Source organism: Chanodichthys erythropterus, chromosome 19 (assembly GCF_024489055.1).
Source record: "Chanodichthys erythropterus isolate Z2021 chromosome 19, ASM2448905v1, whole genome shotgun sequence".
In the NCBI taxonomy this organism is placed as follows: Eukaryota; Metazoa; Chordata; class Actinopteri; order Cypriniformes; family Xenocyprididae; genus Chanodichthys; species Chanodichthys erythropterus.
In genome coordinates, this window is record NC_090239.1 from 30,095,155 (window position 1) to 30,119,685 (window position 24,531).

Genomic DNA, 24,531 nt, shown 5'->3' on the forward strand with positions numbered 1-24,531 from the left:
GCTCTGGCTTTAGGTCCTTGACGGGCTTAGGCACTGGTTTCGTGGTGGGCACTGGCTCTGAGTCTGCGGTGGGCTCAGGTGTGAGGTCCTCTGGGTGGACATCCTGGAACATGAGGAGTGGGCATGCAGGTGATGATGTCAAAGACCTCTTCGACCATCCCCATCATCATGGGGGAACCCACCAGACATAGCAATGTATTGCTGGAGCGTGCAACTGGAGTTTCCCACCGGCATCATCAACTTACCAGTCTCTTCCAATCAATACCCTTCCTACAGTAATGTGTAAATTTGTACTGCTGAAAATATTTTTTGCCATACAAAAAAATGCTGTCTTGTGCATTTACAATCACTGTCAGCAAAACCGTCATCATCAGTTTACATCATGAAATACTATCAGAGTACTGTTATATTGACAATATGGCTAAGCATTTTGACTATCTTTGTGAACAATGACACAAGGACTTATCATTCTGATGGCACTAAAATGTACATTCAAATTTCCTGATAATTTACTCACCCCCATGTCATCCAAGCTGTTTATGTCTTTCTTTCTTCAGTCGAAATGAAATTAAGGTTTTTGAGGAAAACATTCCAGGATTTTTCTCCATATAGTGGACTTATAAGGTCCAAAGTGCAGTTTCAGTGTAGCTTCAAAGGGCTCTACATAGCAAATAAGGGTCTTATCTAGCGAAACAATCCCTCATTTTCTATATATATATATATATATATATATATATATATATATATATATATATATATATATATATATATACTTTTTAACCACAAATGCTAGTCTTGCACTAGTTCTGCGATGCGCCTTGCATTTACATGGAAAGGGCGTACCGCAGTAGGTCGAAAAACTCATCCGACATCGTTGTTTTACCTATATTTGTTAAGGCCGTTTGACTTAATCTTCGCACATTTGCTTTGTAAACACTTGCGCGGTATTTCCGCCATTGTCACGCGTGACCTTTCCAACTTGATTACGTATTGCGTGGTGCAGAAGTGCCTGACAAAAACTGTGATTGGTTTTGTCTTTGACTAAATGGTGATTCAATATTAGGTCATCAAAAAAGGTCAATCAACTTGTTGTCACTTTTTACAGTGATTTTGCAGCGATGATTTTTCAAGCACATATAAGAAAATGCAAAAACAATATAAAATCATTAGTTCCGTCTATAAAATCTCATTGCATTAGTCATGTTCGAAGCCGTTGCTATAAACAGCCACTGTTAGAGGCTAATGAGCTATTTCACTTGGCAGAAGAATCGTTCATTATGAATAAATGTAATTATCGTTTGAACATTTGTGTCTTTTATCATATTGCTGTTGCCACCATTTATGAAAGCAATAAGCCACTCAAGGCCACATTACAATGTGTTCTCAAAGACGTTTTGTTCTTATGCCTGTTGTTACATTTTATATATGACATTTTTAACAAATCATAACATGACTGTACATTTGCCTTAATTGCCTTTGCTATTTTATTATTTAAGAACAGAAATCCTTATTATTTCTTCTTCACACACCTCAAAACTAACACATTGTGTTCCAATCCACCAAGCAGCAGTGATGAACAGACTTACATAACCGGCCTGCTGTCAAAGTGTTTTTATTCACTCATTCACATCATGCTGACATGTCAGCTTCAACCTACAACATGACTAATTTGAGAACTAATAATGATTTGTTCGTCATATCAGACACTGCTTTAGTAAAGTATAGGAAGGCAAATGATGTGATTTGAGCGTCACTGTCTTGCAAAAAGATTCATTCGACAATTTCCATCACACCTGATGGAACAAATAGATTTAGCCCACATATTTTTTACTTTCTTTACATCATAAAGCAATGCCTAATCTAAATGCACTGCAGTGGTGTAGTTTGTCCTCCACTCAATAAGCAAGTTCATTGCATTTATTGGTCACAGTGATTATCTTCTGTTAGTGATAGAAAATTGTCATCCTTCACAAAAAGTATTTGTATCACTCCTTTCCACTGCCTAAATTACATATTAAAGGGATAGTTCACCCAAAAATGAAAATTTGATGTTTATCTAATTACCCCTAGAGCATCCAAGATGTAGGTGACTTTTTCTTCAGTAGAACACAAATGATGATTTTTAACTCCAACTGCTGCCGTCTGTGAGTCAAATAATAAGAGTGAATGGTCACACAATCTATAAGAGTCAAACATGCACAGACTAATCCAAATTAAACCCTGCGGCTCGTGACGACACATTGATGTCCTAAGACACGAAACGATCAGTTTGTGTGAGAAAACGAACAGTATTTATATCATTCTTTACCTCTAATACACCACTATGTCCAACTGCGTTCAGCATTCGCTTGGTGATGTCTGATCGCGCTCTGACAACGGAAGTGATGTCTCGCACATATACTTCAATCAATGAGTGCCAGACATCACTTCGGTTGCCAGAACGCGATCAGACATCACCAAGCGAATGCTGAAAGCAGTTGGACATAGTGGTGTATTAGAGGTAAAAAAAAGTTTCTCACACAAACCGATTGTTTCGTGTCTTAGGACATCAATGTGTCGTCACGAGCCGCAGGGTTTAATTTGGATTAGTCTGTGCGTGTTTATTGACTCTGTGTGACCATTCACTAACATTATAAGACTGACAGACATCAACGGTTGGAGTTAAAAATCATAATTTCTGTTCTACTGAAGAAACAAAGTCACCTCAAATTTTCATTTTTGGGTGAACTATCCCTTTAAATGTAAATTATAATGCAAATTCTGTATTTAACTTATGTTTTGCAGTTTCCTGTCATTTTTCCATTTTTATTAATAAAAGCAGCATTCACTGGATGCAACAACATGAGGGAATAATGTAAAATCTTATGAAATTTACTAAAGAACAGGTTTAGGCTCAAGAATTAATGTAAAATAAAGGTTTTGATGATTCTTTACAATAAGGTCAATTGATTAACTTTAACAAATTGTGAAATTTACATTGTACAGTTTTCATTTATTAACATAGTTAATTACATTAGTTAACAGAAACTAACAATGAGCAACACTTGAACAGCATTTATCAATCTATCCATTTAGTTAAGTATCAACATTTACTAATACTCTCAAAAGATCAAAAGTTGTAACTGTTAACATTAGTTAATGCATTGTGAACTAACAAGAACATTTCCATTTTATTTAACTAACATTAACAAAGGTTAATAAATGAAGAATATGATGCACATTGTTAGTTGGTGTTAGTTAATGCATTAACTAATGTTAACAAATGAGACCTTATTGTAAAGTGTTACAGTTACCAATGAAATATTTCACCATTAATTTTCCATAACTCAATTTAATTAATGTTACAATGCATAAAATGACACATTAAAATGTATGTAGAAATTAACATTAACCAAGATTGTTATTGCTTTAAAACTGTTCATGTTAATTGATATACTTAAAGAATTTATTAAAGTTAACAAATTTAAAGTGTTACCATATTTTTTTTAAAATGATAATTAATGACTTTTTTGCTGGATGTAAACTGATTGAATTACATAGTGAAACCTTAACAGAGTTATTTATCAGCACTAGATTTGGAGAATTTTTATAATTGGAAACTCTTTTCGTGTAGCAATTTATTGCAGGATGTTGACAATTTGATTTAAAATATTAGAAATTTACCTGATATACAAACAATTTCATGGACAAATTGCACATGACAGGCTGACATCTTGGCTCATATCAGTTTCTGATTGCAGAAATTGATCTAAAATTAAATCTTGTGTGGAAAATGACAGTTTGTACCACCAGGGCTAGCATGAACTTTAGTCATCATAGTGCATTGTTAAAGGAATCTACTAGCTAATCACGAAATAAGTTTTCCGAAACCATATTGCTGCAAATCTGTTGTTCAACCATGTTGGTTACTGATGTCATGCAGGTGGTGGAGTAATAACTTTTTTTAATCTGTTTGAGATCAAAGTAATGCTAGATTTTGGACATGACATCTGAGGACTAATTCTCATTTTTCTCAGTTATTTTGCCTTCTGTATACCTGCCTATAAATCAGTCAATCAATCAATCAATCAATCAATCAATCAATCAATCAATCAATCAATCAATCAATCAATCAATCAAAGTCAGTCAGTCATTCTGTCTGTCTGTCTGTCTGTCTGCCTTCTGTCTACCTACCTGTCCAATCAATCAATCAATCAATCAATCAATCAATCAATCAATCAATCAATCAATCAATCAGTCTGTCTGTCTGTTTATCTATCTATCTATCTATCTATCTATCTATCTATCTATCTATCTATCTATCTATCTATCTATCTATCTATCTATCTATCTATCTATCTATCTATCTATCTATCTATCTGTCTGTCTGTCTGTCTGTCTGTCTGCCTTCTGTCTGTCTACCTGCCTGTCAGTCTGTCAGTCAATCAATCAATCAGTCAGTCAATAAAATAAATAAAAAGGGCAATTATGTGTATTACCATGACATGAAACTTTCCCTCAACAAATAAGACAAATTTGTCACGCATCTTCAAGCTACACAATGTCAAAAACCTAATTATATGTCGAGCAGTGTAGGAGTATCATTCCTTTAATCCAGTACTCTAGAGAAGCACAATCGGCAGCAGTCAAAAGGGTCATGTGAAATTAAAAGGCATCTTTTTTTTTTCTGTGATTTCCTGTTTTTAAGTGCTCAGGTTTCATCTCTACAGATGGTTCCATTTCCCAGACTAGTGACCTCAAACTATAAACCAACAACAGCACTTCAGTTCTTTCACCATCCACTGACAGTTTCAAGATTATTTGTGGTTCGAGAACGCCTCCATCTCTATTTTTCATTCACCACTCGCTTCTTTCAGGCATTATTCATCAAAGGATCCATTCCAAAGCGACATAGGACATTTAGATTAGATTGGTGAGATGGCACTTTTTTCCCTTTTTTTTCGCAAGGTAATGCCTTTAGTGGTGAGTCATTTTTTGTGTTTCTCATCCTGGCGAGCTGTGCTCTGTGCTAGAAGTTAGAAGAGAATCATTGACATGAGTAATCTTCTGGCCTGAAACATCTGCATTGTTTAGAATAACACCAGAGTGCAAAATGACAACTGCTGGGTTAGTTGGGAGGCCAGAGAGAAAAAACCTTCTGGATCTGTTTTGGATGGGTATCAATTTTTCACCTCTATGTCTCCTGATAATCACCTCAGGGTCCTGTTCACAGCAAACTCAGATTGTCCAGATGTGAGACGCGTCTTCAGAATCAATACTGTGATTGATGGAGCTGACAGTCTTCAAGCTCTTGGGTGTTTGTGGTGAATTTGGAGGTTCAAAATGAACATGAGAGAATGTCTTGTTTCATGGTTGTATTTTGAAATGACAAATTAATTAATTAAATAAACAATTATTTTATTTAATCAATTAATTTGTAAATCCAAAAGTCTTATTAAACCTTACCGCAATTTATTTACTCTTTTATATGCCTATTCTGACTGAAGAATTCTCTTACAAATAGAGAGATAAAAATCTACGTCTTTTGCCCATGAATAAAGTAAAAAATAATGTAAACCAAATAGCAAGATTTAAAAAAAGAACCAATAAAATTAAAAACAAAACACATAGTTAAACTAAAATTTAATAATTCTAAATATTAATAAAACTACATTTAAAACACTGGTGTCTAGCAGGTCTATATCTCTAAGTACTGAAGTGTGTGTAGGCTAACTATATGGCTAATATATGATAATTACATACATCATGGGGGTATTTTAATAATAATAATAATAATAATTTATGATGTTATGTTATTATTATTATATAAAACAACAACAATAATAATTGTTATTATTATCATCATCATATAAAATGTTTTATTATGTGTATTATTATATTAATGCTGTAAATATAACAAATCTAAGCCAACATATTCTACGAATTAAACAAGTAATGATTAGTAACTAGGTGGATATTTTAAAATTATTTTTATAAAATATTACAAACATCAGTATAAAATGCGTGTTATACTGACTGTAAAAATCTCGATATCATTATTTGTAAATATACCTGTAAACAAAACAAAAAAATAGAATCTGTTTTATTTTATCAGTAGAAGGATTACAAGGGAAGGACCTTTATTTTGAAAAATAAAGCCTTTTGGCGGAATTTTACAAATGCACAGTTTCTGACTTCCTGTTATTATGGTGTTGTCAGTTTCCCTACTGTTATATCAACAGATGCGTTACGTGCTGTTCAGAAGGACTAACTAGACTACTACTAGATAAAATAAAAAGGGTAGTATTATAGGTAAACAAAACGTTTTATTTATGAATATATATATATATACAGATGACTAACGTTAGCTGTAAATAAATAGCATCAGCAAATTCGGCGATCTAAATCTAGTGATGTTGTTTGTGTAACTGATGCATTCATTCATTCATTCACTGAGCTTGTTCTCGTTTCTCAGTTGATTTCAGGTTCTGGTTTCATCTGAAGTCATCATGAGTGAATTCAGAATTCACCATGATGTTAATGAGCTTCTCGGGCTCCTTAATGTCCGCGGAGGAGATGGTGCTGAGGTTTATATTGATTTACTGCAAAAGAACAGGACTGGATATGTGACCACTACAGTATCTGCACACAGTGCTAAGGTGAATGCGTTTCATCTCCCGTTACACTTTTTTTCTGAATGCACTAGTCTACTACTAGACTAATTCACATTGTTTTACAGGTCAAAATGGCAGAACACTCCAAAACACCTGAAGACTTCTTGAGGAAATATGACGAACTGAAGTCAAAGAATGCACGCAACCTTGATCCACTGGTGTATCTGCTCTCCAAACTCACTGAGGATAAAGAGGTTTGTTTAATGAAACTCATTATTAAATTCTGAACAAGAATATTTTAATCTCCCCAAACCCTGTCAAGAATATGACTGGTTCACATAATTTCACCCCAAATGTAATTGTCATTACAGTAATGCTAATAAAATATGATATATTATTTTAATTAAGCATGGCGCAATCTGTTGTACTGCCTTTAATTTGTGCTTATTTAAAATAAAAATGGATTGTGTTCATTTTTACAGTAATAACCGTAATAACTTACAGTAATACTGTAATTTAAAACTTGCAGTAGTAAATTACAGTAATAAAAACATACTGGGCTTACAAAAATAAAACTTCAAGATACTTAAACAATATAGAATTTAGAATTTGGAGGAAAAATGTAAATTCAGCATGAAACAGAAGTTACGATTGTCTTTTCTTCCCTGTTGTGACATATTTTTAAGTGAAACTGCTTCTCGAACAAGAATAAATATAGGACGGGATGTGATTTTATTAATCAGAAATTTAATCGAATCGTTGGATGGTTGTGGTTTGGGGTGATGTGATGTGAGTGACAGGTTGTTCACTAAAAGTGTCATCGGAGAAGAGAAGAGATGTTGCTGCTAGAGGGAGGGGAGGTTATTTTGGTTAAAGAGTATGAGGAAACGTGATTTTTCAAAAGTAATGATGTGCACAAATAAATAATTTATAATAAATACTGCAATATTCTATGAAAAAAATATAATTGTTCATTTTGATTTAACTTTAAAGGTGCAATATGTATGATATTTGTAGTAAAATATCCAAAAACCACTACGCCAGATTTATATATTTTGTTCACTTGAGTACTTTCAATATCCCAAATGTTGTAAATTTATATTTGTAAATCGAGAGAAAATTGCGATTTTAACCAAGGCTCCGGGACGTGTGAGGAGTCGCCTTTCAACTGTGTCATACCCACGTTAACCCTCGGTCTGCCTTGGTTTCCGGTGTTATTTTGTAAATAGCATGGAAACACCTAAGACGCTTTAATATATTACATGTTTTAATAGACAAGGGAACAACTGTTTGGTTACTTTTATAGACCGAAAACTAATTATTGTTATATAGCTCAACACATTTAGTCTTATTGTTTAAATCTAATTTTCTAATTTTTTTGCGAGTACCATGCTTTATCATGCCTCAGAGAAAAACACTATTTTGTCAAGTAGCTAACAGCATAATCAGATGCAGCTTTATTTTTAGTAACCATAATACAGAATTTTCTCCATCATACAGTACATTTTAAAATGATTTGATTAATTATTTAACACAAGCCATCCAGCATTTAATATGATAATCTAATATCAATCTATCTTATTGCAGTGTGTAACAGTGTCTCACAGCAACCGCCAAGTGAACGCTCAGAGTAACATTATAACATCATTTTCAACACTCTCAAATGTATCTAATATGATAAACAGAGCTGTGTTACCTCATACTCATAACCAGAAAAGCAGAAGCGGCGCCAATGACTGTGGCATAATAAAAGTTCTGCTGCTCTGCTTCATACTACAGTAACGTTAATAATCGCATCCATGAACATGATTTCTTCCTGAGTCCAATCCCAAATGTTTCCACCGGCAGTGATGTGAAGACCACATGTCCCAAGATTCCACGCTCAAACTTACCGTCATCAAGCTACGCCTTTGTTTTGAATAGGCCTCTAGCGGACAGAAATCTTATATACTGCACCTTTAATTGTCATAAAAATGTTGCAATGTTCTTTTGATATTGTGGAATTTGACCTAGACCTTATTTCTAAGCTACAACTGCTTCTACTCTTCAGACTTTGAAGTTCCTGCAGCAGAATGCCAAGGAAAGATCGGAAATGTCTGCAAATGCAGCGTCCAGCACCACCACGTCGTACAGCATTCCTGCAACCAGCAGCAAAATGTCCATGCAAGAACTAGAGGAATTGCGGAAAAAGCTGGGAAATGTCACAGCCAGCTCCATTGTGCCACAGATAGTATGAGGAAACACAAAGATGACATTAAAGTCCATTAATTCTGTACATTGCATCCGTTAACAATGGTTTTGTTTTCCTGCACAGTCTTCTGAAGGAATCCGTAAAATGCTGAGGGACAGGCATAATAAAAAGAACCCCACTCAGCCGAACCCTGTGTTTCCAAACTGGGTATATGACCGGCCTGCTCTGATTGGGGATTTCATCACTAGCCCCACCCCTGTGGGAGATCCCGTGGTGGCTATTGGTACGTGACAGGCCTTTCCAAAATTAGAGCCCTAGATGAATAGAGAATTGTTACAGAGGTAGAACTAGTTATAGATTTTGATGAGAGATTGTGACTGAAAAAGATGCCATGAAACGGAAGACATTTTCACACAGAAGTTTCCTCAGAAAATGCATACGTTAATGACATCAGTGTTCACATCAAGGTGAACAAAATTTAATTTCATGTCAATGACTTGTTGCTGGAAAAGAGGGCTTATTGACCCACCTTTGTGGCAGTATCATCAGAGAAGAGATATTGTTTCATGAGGAGGAGAAATTAATGTTTTTGATTAAATTACGAAGGGACATGAATAAAAAAAATGAATGAAGATGTGCCCGGATAAATCATTTATAACATCGAAATATTCCATAAAAAATAAGAATTGTCAATTTGAATTGATTCATGGTGACTTAAATAAGTTTAATTACAGGTACAATGCCGCTGGCTGCACAGGAACAAGCTCTGGTTGAGGACCTGCTTTTTGTGTTGATTTGTGTCGATGGGAGAGACATCACAGCTCAGCCTGTGCTTGGCAAACAGAGCCGCTCCTTCATAGTAGATCCTTCCCTCGACACGTCCGTCAAAGAGCTGGTCAACCGGATATTGCCGGTCGCATCTTGTTACTCCACTATCACACGGTCGGTGAACGATATTATGGTTACTAGTTATAATAGTCATGTGTTTACCTTAATATTAAACCAGTTTTGTTAATAATGTCAGGGGATTTTTTTGGCCCAGTGAAATGATTCTCTGAAAAGCATTGATATTTTGCATGGCTTGCTCACATTTGCATAATCCATGTCCAGCTTCACAGAAGAGAAGTCATCGTTTGAGTACGGTCAGGTGAATCACGCCCTGACTGCAGCCATGAGGACTCTGATGAAAGAGTATCTCATCCTGGTGACACAGCTGGAGCATCTCCACAGACAGGGCACGCTCTCCCTGCAGAAGCTCTGGTTCTACATACAGCCCACCATGCGCACCATGGAAATCCTGGCCTCCATTGGTAAGCTGTCAACTTGTGTGGTTACTGTTAAAAAAGCAGCACTCAGCATTTTGGATGTGTGAACAGAAGTAATGAGTTCATTTTTATACTTCGAGCTGGTTCTTGCTCTTGTAAATTGTCTTGATATGATATATTTTTCATGTTCATATTCTAAATTCTTTACCTTTATTAGTTGCAACAGCATTCTGGTCAACTAGAGAAGTAAACTTTCTCAAGGCAAACTTTGCTGTTGGTTTCTGAAAGTTTAAATAAAGTTTAAAGTTTGATGGTTAGGCATTGATAGCGTGATTTAGATGTTGTTAGCATTTTTGAACATGTTGCTACCATTTTTGAACATAATACTAACATGTTGCTAACGTTTCTAGCATGTTTAGCATTGAGTCTAGCATGTTTCTAATGCATTAACACATCACCGAATTAGCAGTTTTCTGACATGTTTAAAGGGTTAGTTCACCCAAAAATGAAAATTCTGTCATTTATTACTTACCCTCATGTCGTTCTACACCCGTGTTGATCTTCGGAATACAAATTAAGATATTTTAGTTGAAATCCAATAGCCCAGTGAGGCCTCCATAGGGAGCAATGACAATTTTTTGGCGCACCAAAAATATTCTCGTTGCTTTATAATATTAATATTGAACCACTGTACTCACATGAACTGATTTAAATATGTTTTTAGTACCTTTATGGATCTTGAGAGAGGAAATGTCATTGCTCCCTATGGAGGCCTCACTGAGCCATTGGATTTCAACTAAAATATCTTAATTTGTGTTCTGAAGATTAACGAAGGTCTTATGGGTGTAGAACGACATGAGGGTAAGTATAAATGACAGAATTTTCATTTTTGGGTGAACTGTTTCTAACATGTTTAAGCGTATTCCAAGCATGTTCAGATAGATAGAAAGGGCCCACTTTATATTAAGTAGCCTTAACTACTATGTACTTACATTCAAATTCATGATTTGATACAATGCACTTATTGTGTACATACAATTTTTTACATTGTACTTCTATTTGAAAAACACCTGCATGTAATTACATCTGTAATTAATTTCTGTAATTTCATTTATAATTACACTGTTGACTCATCCCTTACACCTGACCCCTACCCTTAAACCTACCCATACCACCAAAGCTTTCCCTAACCTTAACCGTATCCCACCTCAATAGCAGCAAAAGTGTTTTGCAATTCAATATGAACCCAATAAGTACATTGTACTTATTTTTTTATAAGTACATAGTAGTTAAGGCCACTTAATATAAAATGGGACCGATGGATAGATAGCCAACATAATAAGTAAATAAATAAAGTAATATTGTTGACGTGCTCATGCTAATGCGCTTTCTCCCTGGTCTCTTTCATGCAGCCACTTCTGTCGACAAGGGCGAGTGTATGGGTGGCTCGACACTAAGTCTGCTTCATGATCGTACATTCAATTACACCGGAGACAGCCAGGCTCAAGAGCTCTGCCTCTATCTGACCAAAGCAGCCAGTGTCCCCTACTTTGAAATACTTGAGAAGTGGATCTATAGGGGCATCATTAAAGACCCATACAGGTACAGTGTGACCCCTGACCAACAGGGCTTTGATCCATTCAGAGCTCTATTGAGAACAGTTATTAAATTACAGATTCTGAATTTAAATCAAGGTAGCAAAGGATGCTGAATTTTAATAGCGTTTTGAATTTAATGTGTAACTGCTGTAAGGGCAGTTGTTGTTAATACATTTCAGTTTTTAGTATGAATTACCAATAAACATGTTATATACACAACATATGGACCCTTTTCACATTTCCAGGGTTCTCAGAAGCAGAAGACTTCATAGTTGGGTAGACTTTTTTTTGTGGTGAATAGAAACTACAACAAATATATTTTTTGCATTCCCATTTGCTCCAATAGCAAAAGAAAAAAAATCTATGATAGCATTTCTGAGTCTTTCCAAAAATTAAATAATAAAATAGATTGATTATGTTGGTCAGAAGAGAAAGATTTCAAATGTGCTTTTACTCCCTCAGCCGTTGTGTTAGAGATACAGCGTTAACTAGTTTTTCTGAAATTGAATGCATATATATGCATAAATTTATTAATGCATAAATTTAATGTAATATAACAAAGTATAGTGTTCTAAATGTACATTACATTTTTTAAAATGAATATTAAAAAATTGCTAGATTTACAATGTTAATAACTGAAAACACGTCATTGCAGTCTGTGAAAAGGGTCGATTGAGTATTTCCAGAAAAATTTGAGGACATTAGTAAGATATGTTAAGAAATACCACCTATTGAAATTGAAATTGTTTGTGTGTGTGTGTCTGTGTGTGTGTCTCTCTCTTTATATATATATATATATATATATGTTGCTTTTATAGTGAATTCATGGTTGAGGAGCATGAGCTGCAAAAAGAGAAGATTCAGGAGGATTATAATGACAAATACTGGGATCAGAGATACACTATTGTCCAGCACAGGATCCCATCATTCCTTCAGAAAATGGCAGATAAGATTTTAAACACAGGTGAGGCATTTTTAAATACAAAGTGTTAGCTCAAATCCAAAACTTAACTAGACATCATTTTAAAGGGTTAGTTCACCCAAAAATGAAATTTCTGCCATTAATTACTCACCCTCATGTCGTTCCACACCTGTAAGATCTTCGTTCATCTTCGGAGCACAAAATATTTTTGATGAAATCCAAGGGTATCTGAACCACACATAGGCAGCAATGTCATTTCACCTATTGAGGTCCAGAAAGGTTGTAATAGTAATAGGTTGTTAAAATAGGCAGCATGAATACAGTGATTCAACCTCAATGTTATGAAGCGACGAGAATACTTCATGTGCGCAAAAACAACAGTTCAAATTGTTAAAGTAGTTATTTTTGTTTTGATTTTGTGCACCAAAAAGTATTCTCCTCACTTTATAACATTAAAGTTGAACCACTGTAGTCACGTTGAGGGTGAGTACTTAATGACAGAAATTTCATTTTTGGGTGAATTAACCCTTTAAGACTAATAGATTAATAGAAGGCATCTGTCTATGTAGATAGTAAACAGCATAAGATTTATGTCTACTAGAAAAATCAATTCTGGAACAATGGTAAGAATGTCAAAAGAAACATTCTAACAATTTCTAATGATTGCAATGCCCAGCTGAAAACAATAGAGTAGCTAATTGCATTTTTTTCATAAACGGTCCTAACTTCTTTCTAATTTCAGGCAAGTATCTGAATGTTGTGCGAGAGTGCGGCCGTGACGTTACCTGTCCAGATGCCAAAGAGGTTCTCTACACACTTAAAGAGAGAGCGTATGTGGAGCAGATCGAAAAAGCATATTACTATGCCAGCAAGGTTCTGCTTGACTTCCTGATGGAGGAAAAGGAGCTTGTTTCACGCCTGAGGTAAAACTTGAAGGTTTGAAGCTGGTTGTTTTTTTACAGTGTTTCCTGCAGTCATTTCAAATCAAGTGAAGTGTATTTGTACAGTATAGCACTTTTAGCAATACATATATCATTTCAAGGTAGTTTTATAGAAAATGTACTTTAGACCCTAGTGAACAGGAAATCAAACATGAGATTAGAGACATCAGACTTAAAGGTGCCCTAGATTCAAAAATTGAATTTATCTTGGCATAGTTAAATAACAAGAGTTCAGTACATGGAAATGACATACAGTGAGTCTCAAACTCCATTGTTTCCTCCTTCTTATATAAATCTCATTTGTTTAAAAGACCTCCGAAGAACAGGCAATTCTCAACATAACACCGACTGTTACGTAACAGTCGGGGTGTACGCCCCCAATATTTGCATATGCCAGCTCATGTTCAATGCATTACACAAGAGCCAGTATTAATGTCTGGATCTGTGCACAGCTGAATCATCAGACTAGGTAAGCAAGCAAGGACAATAGCAAAAAATGGCAGATGGAGCAATAATAACTGACATGATTCATGATAACATGATATTTTTAATGATATTTGTAAATTGTCTTTCTAAATGTTTCGTTAGCATGTTGCTAATGTACTGTTAAATGTGGTTAAAGTTACCATAGTTTCTTACTGTATTCACGGAGACAAGAGCTGTCACTATTTTCATTTTTAAACACTTGCAGTCTGTACAAATTTATAAACACAACTTCATTCTTTATAAATCTCTCCAACTGTGTAGCATTAGCCGTTAGCCACGGAGAATAGCCTCAAACTCATTCAGAATCAATGTAAACATCAAAATAAACACTGTACTTACGCGATTAGACATGCTGCATGACGAACACTTTGTAAAGATCCATTTTAAGGGTTATATAAGCTGTTTGAACTTTTTTTTATGTTGTTTAAGGCAAGCGCAAGCTCTTGGGGCGTGGAGCACGAGAATTAAAGGGCCACACACCCTGAATCGGCTCATTTCTAATTATGCCCCAAAATAGGCAGTTAAAAAAATGACATTCGGGGGACACCTTAGACTTATATTACATCTTTTAAAAAAAAGCTCTAGGGCACCTTTAAATGGATATTTCACCCAAAAATGAAAATTCTGTCATCATTTACTCAACCTCATGTCATTCCAAACGCATAAGCATTTCGTTTCATCTTCAAAACATTGCAAGTCCATGTAACCAAAATTTAGATGATTAAAAAATGTATTAACTTTTTGAATCATTAAAAGTTTTGGTTACATGGCCTTTCAATGGAGGGACAGAAATCTCTCAGGCTTCATTAAAAATATCTTCATGATTGTTTTAAAGATGAACGAAAGCCTAATGGTTTTTAAAAAACCTGAGGGTTTCGCAAGAAGTTACAAAAAATAATGTTATAATAATGACACTGACCTCTGACAACATCTCATCTGACCTCAGATACTGAATCAGGACAACGTGTATTTCTCAGGCACTCTTTACTTAAACTGCGTCTGACAGAAGAGTCAACAGCTTCCATGCACAACTTTTAAAATAAGTCTCATTCCAGTAAAACATTAGAATTGCTCTTTTTTGGTTGTTCTTTCTCTGACTTCACACTCTGCGACCATGACCCATGACGGGTCATGACCCACCCGTTGAGAAACACGTATACACACACAAAAAACTGAAGTATACTTTGGGCTTAATATGAGAAACAGATTATTTAGCATTGTTTAACAGCTGTTAACTGAATATCTCAGTATCACATAATTTCTTACATTTGTTGTGCAGGTCAATCAAGCATTACTTCTTAATGGATAAAGGAGACTTTTTCGTGCATTTTATGGACCTGACTGAGGAGGAACTGAAGAAGCCGGTTGATGACATCATTCCTCCGCGGTTGGAGGCACTGCTGGAGCTGGCCCTGAGGATGAGCACTGCCAACACAGACCCCTTCAAAGATGATTTAAAGGTTGAATGCTCATCCGTGTTCTCTATAATTACTTTGAAAGTAGCACTTTGTAATACATATGCTACAGTGTAGATTTCAGTTGATGAGCCATTTTGCTTGTGCAGTGGAAATCCAAATGAAGCAAACTGTAGTTCAGTTAAATTTTTTGCCTAAAGATGTGTTTATGTTACTCAGTGTTTTTTTTTGTTTATGTTGTACTGACTATTGTGGCAGTTAACCTCAAATTGCACTCCTGCGTCCTAACCAGACATGATGCAACAAGATTCCAGCCACAAACAATTGTCTGTCCACACTGAATGTGAAAAAGGAGTATGGTCTGACACAAGAAACTACAGCTGCTTGATTAATCAGAATAAAAACGTAATTGTGATATGGCTTAGTGCAATTGTAAAATTAAAAAGGCTGTCAGTTAATTAAATTAAATATATATATATATATGCTTTGGGTGTTTCAAAGTGAAGCATGGCTCTGTGTTTCTACTGTATATAAGAGCAGCTCATTATCCCCTGGTTTTGTTTTTATTTATATTTTTACTTTGTGATATTAATAATAATAATCAGCAATTAATCAAAAGTGTATCAGAAAGGAAAAAAAGATTTTTTCCCGTAAATCATCCAGCCATAAAAAAAACACAGAAAAAATCTAAATGAAAAAGTAAATGACATCTGGAAATTTAACACATTTTGTGTGTGAAAGTGGCTGTTGCCACCCATCTAAATGGTTATTATTTAAATGGATGGTTGAGATTCTTCTTCACGAATCAAAAAAAATATGCAAGTGCCCAAAAATAGGCAACAGGTCATTGTTGATGATGCAATCTTTAACTTAAGTGTTCTCTTCCAGATTGACTTGATGCCCCATGATGTAATCACCCAGCTGTTACGTGTCCTTGCTATAGATACCAAGCAAGAGAAAGCCATCATTAATGCAGAACCCACAGAGGTGTCACTTAGCGGCCTGGAGGCTTTCTCCTTTGACTACATCGTCAAGTGGCCACTTTCACTCATAATCAACAGGTAATCAGCTTTCCTAAATGGCTGTAAATCTTTAATTTCAAGCAACTTCAGCTTGGGATTGTAGATATGCCTCTTTAAGGAAATGTTTTGTCATCATTTACCCCGTGTTGTTTCAAAACCTGTATTCCATGAAATTAATGTGTGGTCAAATTTACTGTTGTTTGTCAAATTTTTTCTGGGGGAGATCCAGTTATTTCTATAAGAATCCACAAGATCGCAAAAGTCGCATATTACACACTATGCGATCAGAAATGTTTTGATCAGAAATGTTGCATGTAAAAACAATGTGATGGGAAATGTTGTGATCAGAAATGCTGCACGTATAAACGCTATATGATCAGAAATGTTTTGATCAGAAATGTTGTGATCAGAAATGTTGTATGTTACACACAATGCGATCGCAAATGTTTTGATCAGAAATGCCGCGCGTATAAACACTACGGAATTGGAAATGTTTTGATAAGAAATGTTGCACATTACATACTACGTGATTCAAAATGTTTTGATAAGAAATGTTGCACATTACATACTACGCGATTCAAAATGTTTTGATAAGAAATGTTGCACATTACATATTATGTGATTCAAAATGTTTTGATAAATGTTGCATGTTACACACTACGATCTGAAATGTTTTGATCAGAAATGTTGCAAATTACATACTACGCGATTCAAAATGTTTTGACAAGAAATGTTGCACGTTACACACAATGCGATTGGAAATGTTTTGATCAGAAATTTTGCACGTTACACACAATGCGATTGGAAATGTTTTGATCAGAAATTTTGCACGTTACACACAATGCGATTGGAAATGTTTTGATCAGAAATGTTGCACATTAGATACTACGTAATTGAAAATGTTTTGATAAATGTTGCACGTTACACACTATGTGATCGGAAATGTTTTGATAAATGTTGCACGTTACACACTATGTGATCGGAAATGTTTTGATAAATGTTGCACGTTACACACTATGTCATCGCAAATGTTTTGATCAGAAATGCCGCACGTATAATCACTATACGATCTGAAATGTTGTGATCAGAAATGTTGTATGTTACACACAATGCGATCGCAAATGTTTTGATCAGAAATGCCGCGCGTATAAACACTACGGAATTGGAAATGTTTTGATAAGAAATGTTGCACATTACATACTACGCGATTCAAAATGTTTTGATAAGAAATGTTGCACATTACATATTACGTGATTCAAAATGTTTTGATAAATGTTGCATGTTACACACTACGATCTGAAATGTTTTGATCAGAAATGTTGCAAATTACATACTACGCGATTCAAAATGTTTTGATAAGAAATGTTGCACATTACATATTACGTGATTCAAAATGTTTTGATAAATGTTGCATGTTACACACTACGATCTGAAATGTTTTGATCAGAAATGTTGCAAATTACATACTACGCGATTCAAAATGTTTTGACAAGAAATGTTGCACGTTACACACAATGCGATTGGAAATGTTTTGATCAGAAATTTTGCACGTTACACACAATGCGATTGGAAATGTTTTGATCAGAAATGTTGCACATTAGATACTACGTAATTGAAAATGTTTTGATAAGAAATGTTGCACGTTACACACTATGTGATCGTAAATGTTTTGATAAATGTTGCACGTTACACACTATGTGATCGGAAATGTTTTGATCAGAAATGTTGTAAATTACATACTACGCAATTCAAAATGGTTTGACAAGAAATGTTGCACATTACACAATGCGATTGGAAATGTTTTGATCAGAAATGCCGCACGTATAATCACTATACGATCTGAAATGTTTTGATCAGAAATGTTGCACGTTACACACAATGCGATTGGAAATGTTTTGATCAGAAACGATGCACGTTACACAACGCGATTGGAAATGTTTTGATCAGAAATGTTGCACATTAGATACTACGTAATTGAAAATGTTTTGATCAGAAATGTTGCACGTTACACACTATGTGATCGGAAATGTTTTGATAAATGTTGCACGTTACACACTGTGATCGGAAATGTTTTGATAAATGTTGCACGTTACACACTATGTGATCGGAAATGTTTTGATCAGAAATGTTGCAAATTACATACTACGCGATTCAAAATGTTTTGACAAGAAATGTTGCACATTACACAATGCGATTGGAAATGTTTTGATCAGAAATGCCGCACGTATAATCACTATACGATCTGAAATGTTTTGATAAGAAATGTTGCACTTTACACAATGCGATTGGAAATGTTTTGATCAGAAATGCCGCACGTATAATCACTATACGATCTGAAATGTTTTGATCAGAAATGTTGCACGTTACACACAATGCGATTGGAAATGTTTTGATCAGAAATGATGCACGTTACACAATGCGATTGGAAATGTTTTGATCAGAAATGTTGCACGTTACACAACGCGATTGGAAATGTTTTGATCAGAAATGTTGCACATTAGATACTACGTAATTGAAAATGTTTTGATCAGAAATGTTGCACATTAGATACTACGTAATTGAAAATGTTTTGATCAGAAATGTTGCACATTAGATACTACGTAATTGAAAATGTTTTGATCAGAAATGTTGCACGTTACACAACGCGATTGGAAATGTTTTGATCAGAAATGTTGCACATTAGATACTACGTAATTGAAAATGTTTTGATAAGAAATGTTGCACGTTACACACTATGTGATCGGAAATGTTTTGATAAATGTTGCACGTTACACACTGTGATTGGAAATGTTTTGATAAATGTTGCACGTTACACACTATGTGATCGGAAATGTTTTGATCAGAAATGTTGCAAATTACATACTACGCGATTCAAAATGTTTTGACAAGAAATGTTGCACATTACACAATGCGATTGGAAATGTTTTGATCAGAAATGCCGCACGTATAATCTCTGTACGATCTGAAATGTTTTGATAAGAAATGTTGCACGTTACACAATGCGATTGGAAATGTTTTGATCAGAAATGCCGCACGTATAATCACTATACGATCTGAAATGTTTTGATCAGAAATGTTGCACGTTACACACAATGCGATTGGAAATGTTTTGATCAGAAATGATGCACGTTACACAATGCGATTGGAAATGTTTTGATCAGAAATGTTGCACGTTACACAACGCGATTGGAAATGTTTTGATCAGAAATGTTGCACGTTACACACAATGCGATTGGAAATGTTTTGATCAGAAATGTTGCACGTTACACACTATGTGATCAGAAATGTTTTGATAAATGTTGCACGTTTCACACTGTCATCGCAAATGTTTTGATCAGAAATGTTGCACATTAGATACTACGTAATTGAAAATGTTTTGATAAGAAATGTTGCACGTTACACACTATGTGATCGGAAATGTTTTGATAAATGTTGCACGTTACACACTGTGATCGGAAATGTTTTGATAAATGTTGCACGTTACACACTATGTGATCGGAAATGTTTTGATCAGAAATGTTGCAAATTACATACTACGCGATTCAAAATGTTTTGACAAGAAATGTTGCACATTACACAATGCGATTGGAAATGTTTTGATCAGAAATGCCGCACGTATAATCACTATACGATCTGAAATGTTTTGATAAGAAATGTTGCACGTTACACAATGCGATTGGAAATGTTTTGATCAGAAATGCCGCACGTATAATCACTATACGATCTGAAATGTTTTGATAAGAAATGTTGCACGTTACACAATGCGATTGGAAATGTTTTGATCAGAAATGTTGCACATTAGATACTACGTAATTGAAAATGTTTTGATCAGAAATGTTGCACATTAGATACTACGTAATTGAAAATGTTTTGATCAGAAATGTTGCACGTTACACACAATGCGATTGGAAATGTTTTGATAAGAAATGTTGCACGTTACACACTATGTGATCAGAAATGTTTTGATAAATGTTGCACGTTTCACACTGTCATCGCAAATGTTTTGATCAGAAATGCCGCACGTATAATCACTATACGATCTGAAATGTTTTGATAAGAAATGTTGGCCGTTACACACTATGAGATCGGAATTGTGATCATAAATGTTGCATGTTACACTACGCGATCTGAAATGTTGTGATAAGAAATGTCACAAGTAACACACTATGCAGTTCAAAATGTTTTGATAAATGCCCCACGTTACAGACTATGCGATCGAAAATGTGATCAGAAATTTCACACGTTACACTCTGTGCGATCGGAAATGTTTTGATCAGAGATGTTGCTTGGTTTGAAAGTGACTTCTCTGTGAACTTCATATGCAACACTATTGACAATAAAATATGGACCTTTCTTTTCCGCAAAATTTCACCAAAAATTCACTAATGTGACGCCACCTTTACAATGAACTACTCCTTTAACACAATGCTCTGTTGTACAGGAAAGCCCTGACACGATACCAGATGCTCTTCAGGCACATGTTCTACTGCAAGCATGTGGAAAGGCTGCTCTGTAATGTGTGGATCAGCAATAAAACAGCTAAGCAATATTCACTTCACTGTGCTAAGTGGTGAGACTATATATATTTAGTTTTTGACTTTGAACTTTGTCATTTCAAGTGAGCATCTTATTAAGTAGCTCTTGTTGATTGTAGGTTTGCTGCTGCCTTTGCATTAAGACAACGGATGCTCAACTTTGTTCAGAACATTCAGTACTACATGATGTTTGAGGTTATGGAGCCCACGTGGCACATCATGGAGAACAACCTGAAGTCTGTGAGTCAATAAAACAAAAAACAACTACATCCACTACATCTATCTATCCATCTATCTATCTATCTATCTATCTATCTATCTATCTATCTATCTATCTATCTATCTATCTATCTATCTATCTATCTATCTGTCTATCTGTCTATCTGTCTGTCTGTCTGTCTGTCTATCCTTATATAAACACCATTAGTGGTTAGAATGTAAAGAGCACGATGATCATGATTCTCTCAAATAATGGTAATCAGGCTGTTATGTAATAATCGTGATAGGACTGGCTGAGCACAAAAGTTTAAATGAATTCACAGTGTGTGCTTAAATCACTTGTCTTTTTTAGGCCTCAAACATTGATGATGTGCTGTGTCATCACACCAGTTTCCTGGATAACTGTCTGAAGGACTGTATGCTCACCAATCCTGAGCTGCTTCGGATCTTCTCCAAGCTCATGTCTGTCTGTGTCATGTTCACCAACTGCATGCAGGTAAAAATACAGACATCATGGAGAGAGATAAAAGTACTAAAAACCTGTTAGCAAATATACTACCATTCAAACGCTGGCGGTCAGTAAGATTTTTTTCTAAATGTTTTTGAAAGTCTCTTATGCCTGCTGCATTTGATCAAAAATACAGCAAATATTGTAAAATATTATTGCAACTTAAAATGATTGTTTTCTGTTTTAATACATTTAAAATGTAATTTATTCCTGTGATGGTAAAGCTGAATTTTCAGCATCATGTCTCCAGTCTTTAGTGTCACATGATCCTTCAGAAATCATTCTAATATGATGATTTGGTGCTCAAAAACATTTACTATTATTATCAATGTTCAAAACAGTTGTTCTGCTTAATGTTTTTTTTTTTTTTTTTTTTTGTGGAAACCACAATACATTTTTTATTTTCTGAATAGAAAGTTCAAAACAACATTTACTTATAGAAAAATATAAATATTTTGTAACATTATAAGTGTTTTGACTTTCATTTTTGATCATACGTTCTTGCTTAATACAAAAAAGTAATAATTTCTTTATATAAAAAAGAATCTCACTGACCCCAAACAGAATGATAGTGTACATAATTTGAATTACATTTTCTAGTACCATTTTTTTTGTTTTAATCTTTTATATTTAATTATAAAACGGCAATAGATGAGTTTTATTCACGATAAAACACGGCTATGACCGCTTCACCCAGCGGTTCTGTGTATCACTACACAACATCCATAGCAACCACTCCTAGCAACATTAACTGCATGTTCAATTGATATTGTTCATTGAAGCTTACTGTATTATGTAGAGGAGTATTGTGAGAAAGAGTTTATTACCTGCATTCAGATTTAGCATTTTCCTTCAGGTCAGTCCTATGTTCATAATAAAAAATATTTAAAAAAAAATTTATGTCCGCTGCAATATCTTGTCCTTTTAACAGTTAAGGGGTTTTCCCGTGACTGACAGCGCTAGTCAAAGCATTTTTCAGTTGCGTCTTGTTCCGTGTTCACAACAATTCTGTCTTTTTAATGTAAAAGTCTTTGCAATTGACTGACACAGTCATAAAGAGTCTTTGCCGCCACCTAATGGCGTAATAATGTAACTTCTGTTGCTGTTCATGGTCATGGACTATTTTTTCCGGCGGAAGGAAGGCTTTTAGTGATTCTACTTCATGAAAGTTGCATTGATACATATTTTTTGGCTTTAATATTTGTATTGTGTGGCAGCCGTTTTATAAAAGCAATAAGGTACTCGAGGCTAGTGTTATATCGTGAATAAGCCACGACTGAAGGGGTTGCAGGCCATATGTAGCACACATATATAGCATATATACCATTGATATAGCACAGCCTCTCATACCTTATTGCTTACTTATATAATTTATCATCTCTGATGGTCACTATAACAGAATTGTGTCTTAGACTACATGTTATGAAATGCATAAATTTGCTGTTATTTTCATAATGAAGATAACAGCAATGTCAGGCCTTTAATGTCAGACTAATGCTGGAGAGTTCATGTTGATTGTTTTGCAGCGGTTCACTCAGAGCATGAGGATAGACAGCGAGATGAAGGCTGAGCGGACAGAAGAGGCAGAGAAAAAAAGACTGGCCTCTAAAGTGAGTCATTGGTATTGAATCAGTTATTATACAATACCAAAAATAAAAAGGCACTTTAAAAACATGCTGCCATCACTCATGCCATAATCTGCCAAAAGATAATAAACCACAAACAAATGACTCATTTTATATATATAATCTATTGGTCTTTATCTCAGTTCCTAGCTGAGCATGTGGAAGCCCTCCAGTCGGACTCAGGGTTTGAGGGGACCATCAGCAAGTTTGACAGTAACTTCAGCACCTTATTGCTGGATCTTTTGGATAAGCTCAGCATTTACAGCACCAATGACTGTGAACACAGCATGATCAACATCATCTACAGGTTGAGGAAGGAACATTTGAGTGCATGTATTAGTGCTTACTGGTTTAACCTGGCCTTAATAGTGACAATAGAAATGTGTAGAGCAATTTTGAAATCTCTTACTTTTGAAGAGCTTATATAACCCTCATTTAAATTCAATCTTAGAGGTGCTATGAATAATGAGTTTTTTTTTTTTGTTTTTTTTATAGGCTGGACTTCAATGGCTTTTACACTGAGAGACTGGAGCGAATGGCCATTGAAAGGAGCCAGAAGACGGCAGCGTAGCATAGTCCATCATAAAAATCAGCAATGTTTTTAAAGTGTTCAGTGTGCTGATGGTTGCCTCTTTTTCACTTGCATAAATGTAGTACTATTACACGGTGCTGTAACAAAGCACTTAAGAGTTTCTCCTCTATTGGGAATATATTTAATGGTCTTATACAAATTCCACCCAACTGAAAACCCAATATAATAAAGTAAAAATGTAGCTTTGTCTGCTGTTCTTTATTTTTTCATTCTCTGCCTCTTATTCTAAACCCAGATGTATTACTTTTCACTAACAAGAGAAGGTGGAGCCACAGTGTGCTTATAGTATTTACATGATGCTATACTTGAATATGTCTGTGACAATACAAACTAAGTATTGGATAGGATTGGATGATCCAGATACAAACTTCCAGATAACCAAATCCAAATGACCAGTGCTCGAAATAGTATGTAAAGAACAACATACATATTTATCACAGCTGTTTGGGGGATTATTTCATGGGGACAAAATCTTCATTGTGGTTAAAGGGTTAGTTCACCCCAAAATTAAAATTCTGTCATTAATTACTCACCCTCATGTTCTTCCGCTCTCGTAAGACTTTCATTCATCTTCGGAGGACAAATTAACATATTTTTTATAACATGAATGAATGAATGA

The 24,531-nt window shown here is 35.0% G+C and overlaps 1 protein-coding gene across 2 annotated transcripts in view; it reads left to right on the forward strand.

Annotated features, from left to right (window-relative positions):
- The window catches only part of tubgcp2 (tubulin gamma complex component 2), a 58,951-nt gene extending 34,863 nt beyond the window's left edge, over window positions 1-24,088 (forward strand). Inside the window, exons 1-18 of one of the 2 annotated variants that reach the window (XM_067369059.1) lie at window positions 6,156-6,291; window positions 6,455-6,638; window positions 6,719-6,847; window positions 8,644-8,823; window positions 8,908-9,067; window positions 9,519-9,726; window positions 9,895-10,094; window positions 11,462-11,651; window positions 12,466-12,611; window positions 13,312-13,492; window positions 15,276-15,456; window positions 16,300-16,472; window positions 20,875-21,003; window positions 21,088-21,208; window positions 21,540-21,683; window positions 23,222-23,305; window positions 23,464-23,627; window positions 23,816-24,088. In XM_067369059.1, the coding sequence (XP_067225160.1) occupies window positions 6,489-6,638; window positions 6,719-6,847; window positions 8,644-8,823; window positions 8,908-9,067; window positions 9,519-9,726; window positions 9,895-10,094; window positions 11,462-11,651; window positions 12,466-12,611; window positions 13,312-13,492; window positions 15,276-15,456; window positions 16,300-16,472; window positions 20,875-21,003; window positions 21,088-21,208; window positions 21,540-21,683; window positions 23,222-23,305; window positions 23,464-23,627; window positions 23,816-23,891 (2,616 nt within the window). In that variant the 5' untranslated portion in view covers window positions 6,156-6,291; window positions 6,455-6,488 and the 3' untranslated portion in view covers window positions 23,892-24,088. Of the gene's footprint in view, window positions 1-6,155; window positions 6,292-6,454; window positions 6,639-6,718; window positions 6,848-8,643; window positions 8,824-8,907; window positions 9,068-9,518; window positions 9,727-9,894; window positions 10,095-11,461; window positions 11,652-12,465; window positions 12,612-13,311; window positions 13,493-15,275; window positions 15,457-16,299; window positions 16,473-20,874; window positions 21,004-21,087; window positions 21,209-21,539; window positions 21,684-23,221; window positions 23,306-23,463; window positions 23,628-23,815 lie in introns of those variants that run through there. The other variant, XM_067369060.1, reaches the window with a different exon arrangement.
- Window positions 24,089-24,531: the final 443 nt, after the last annotated feature.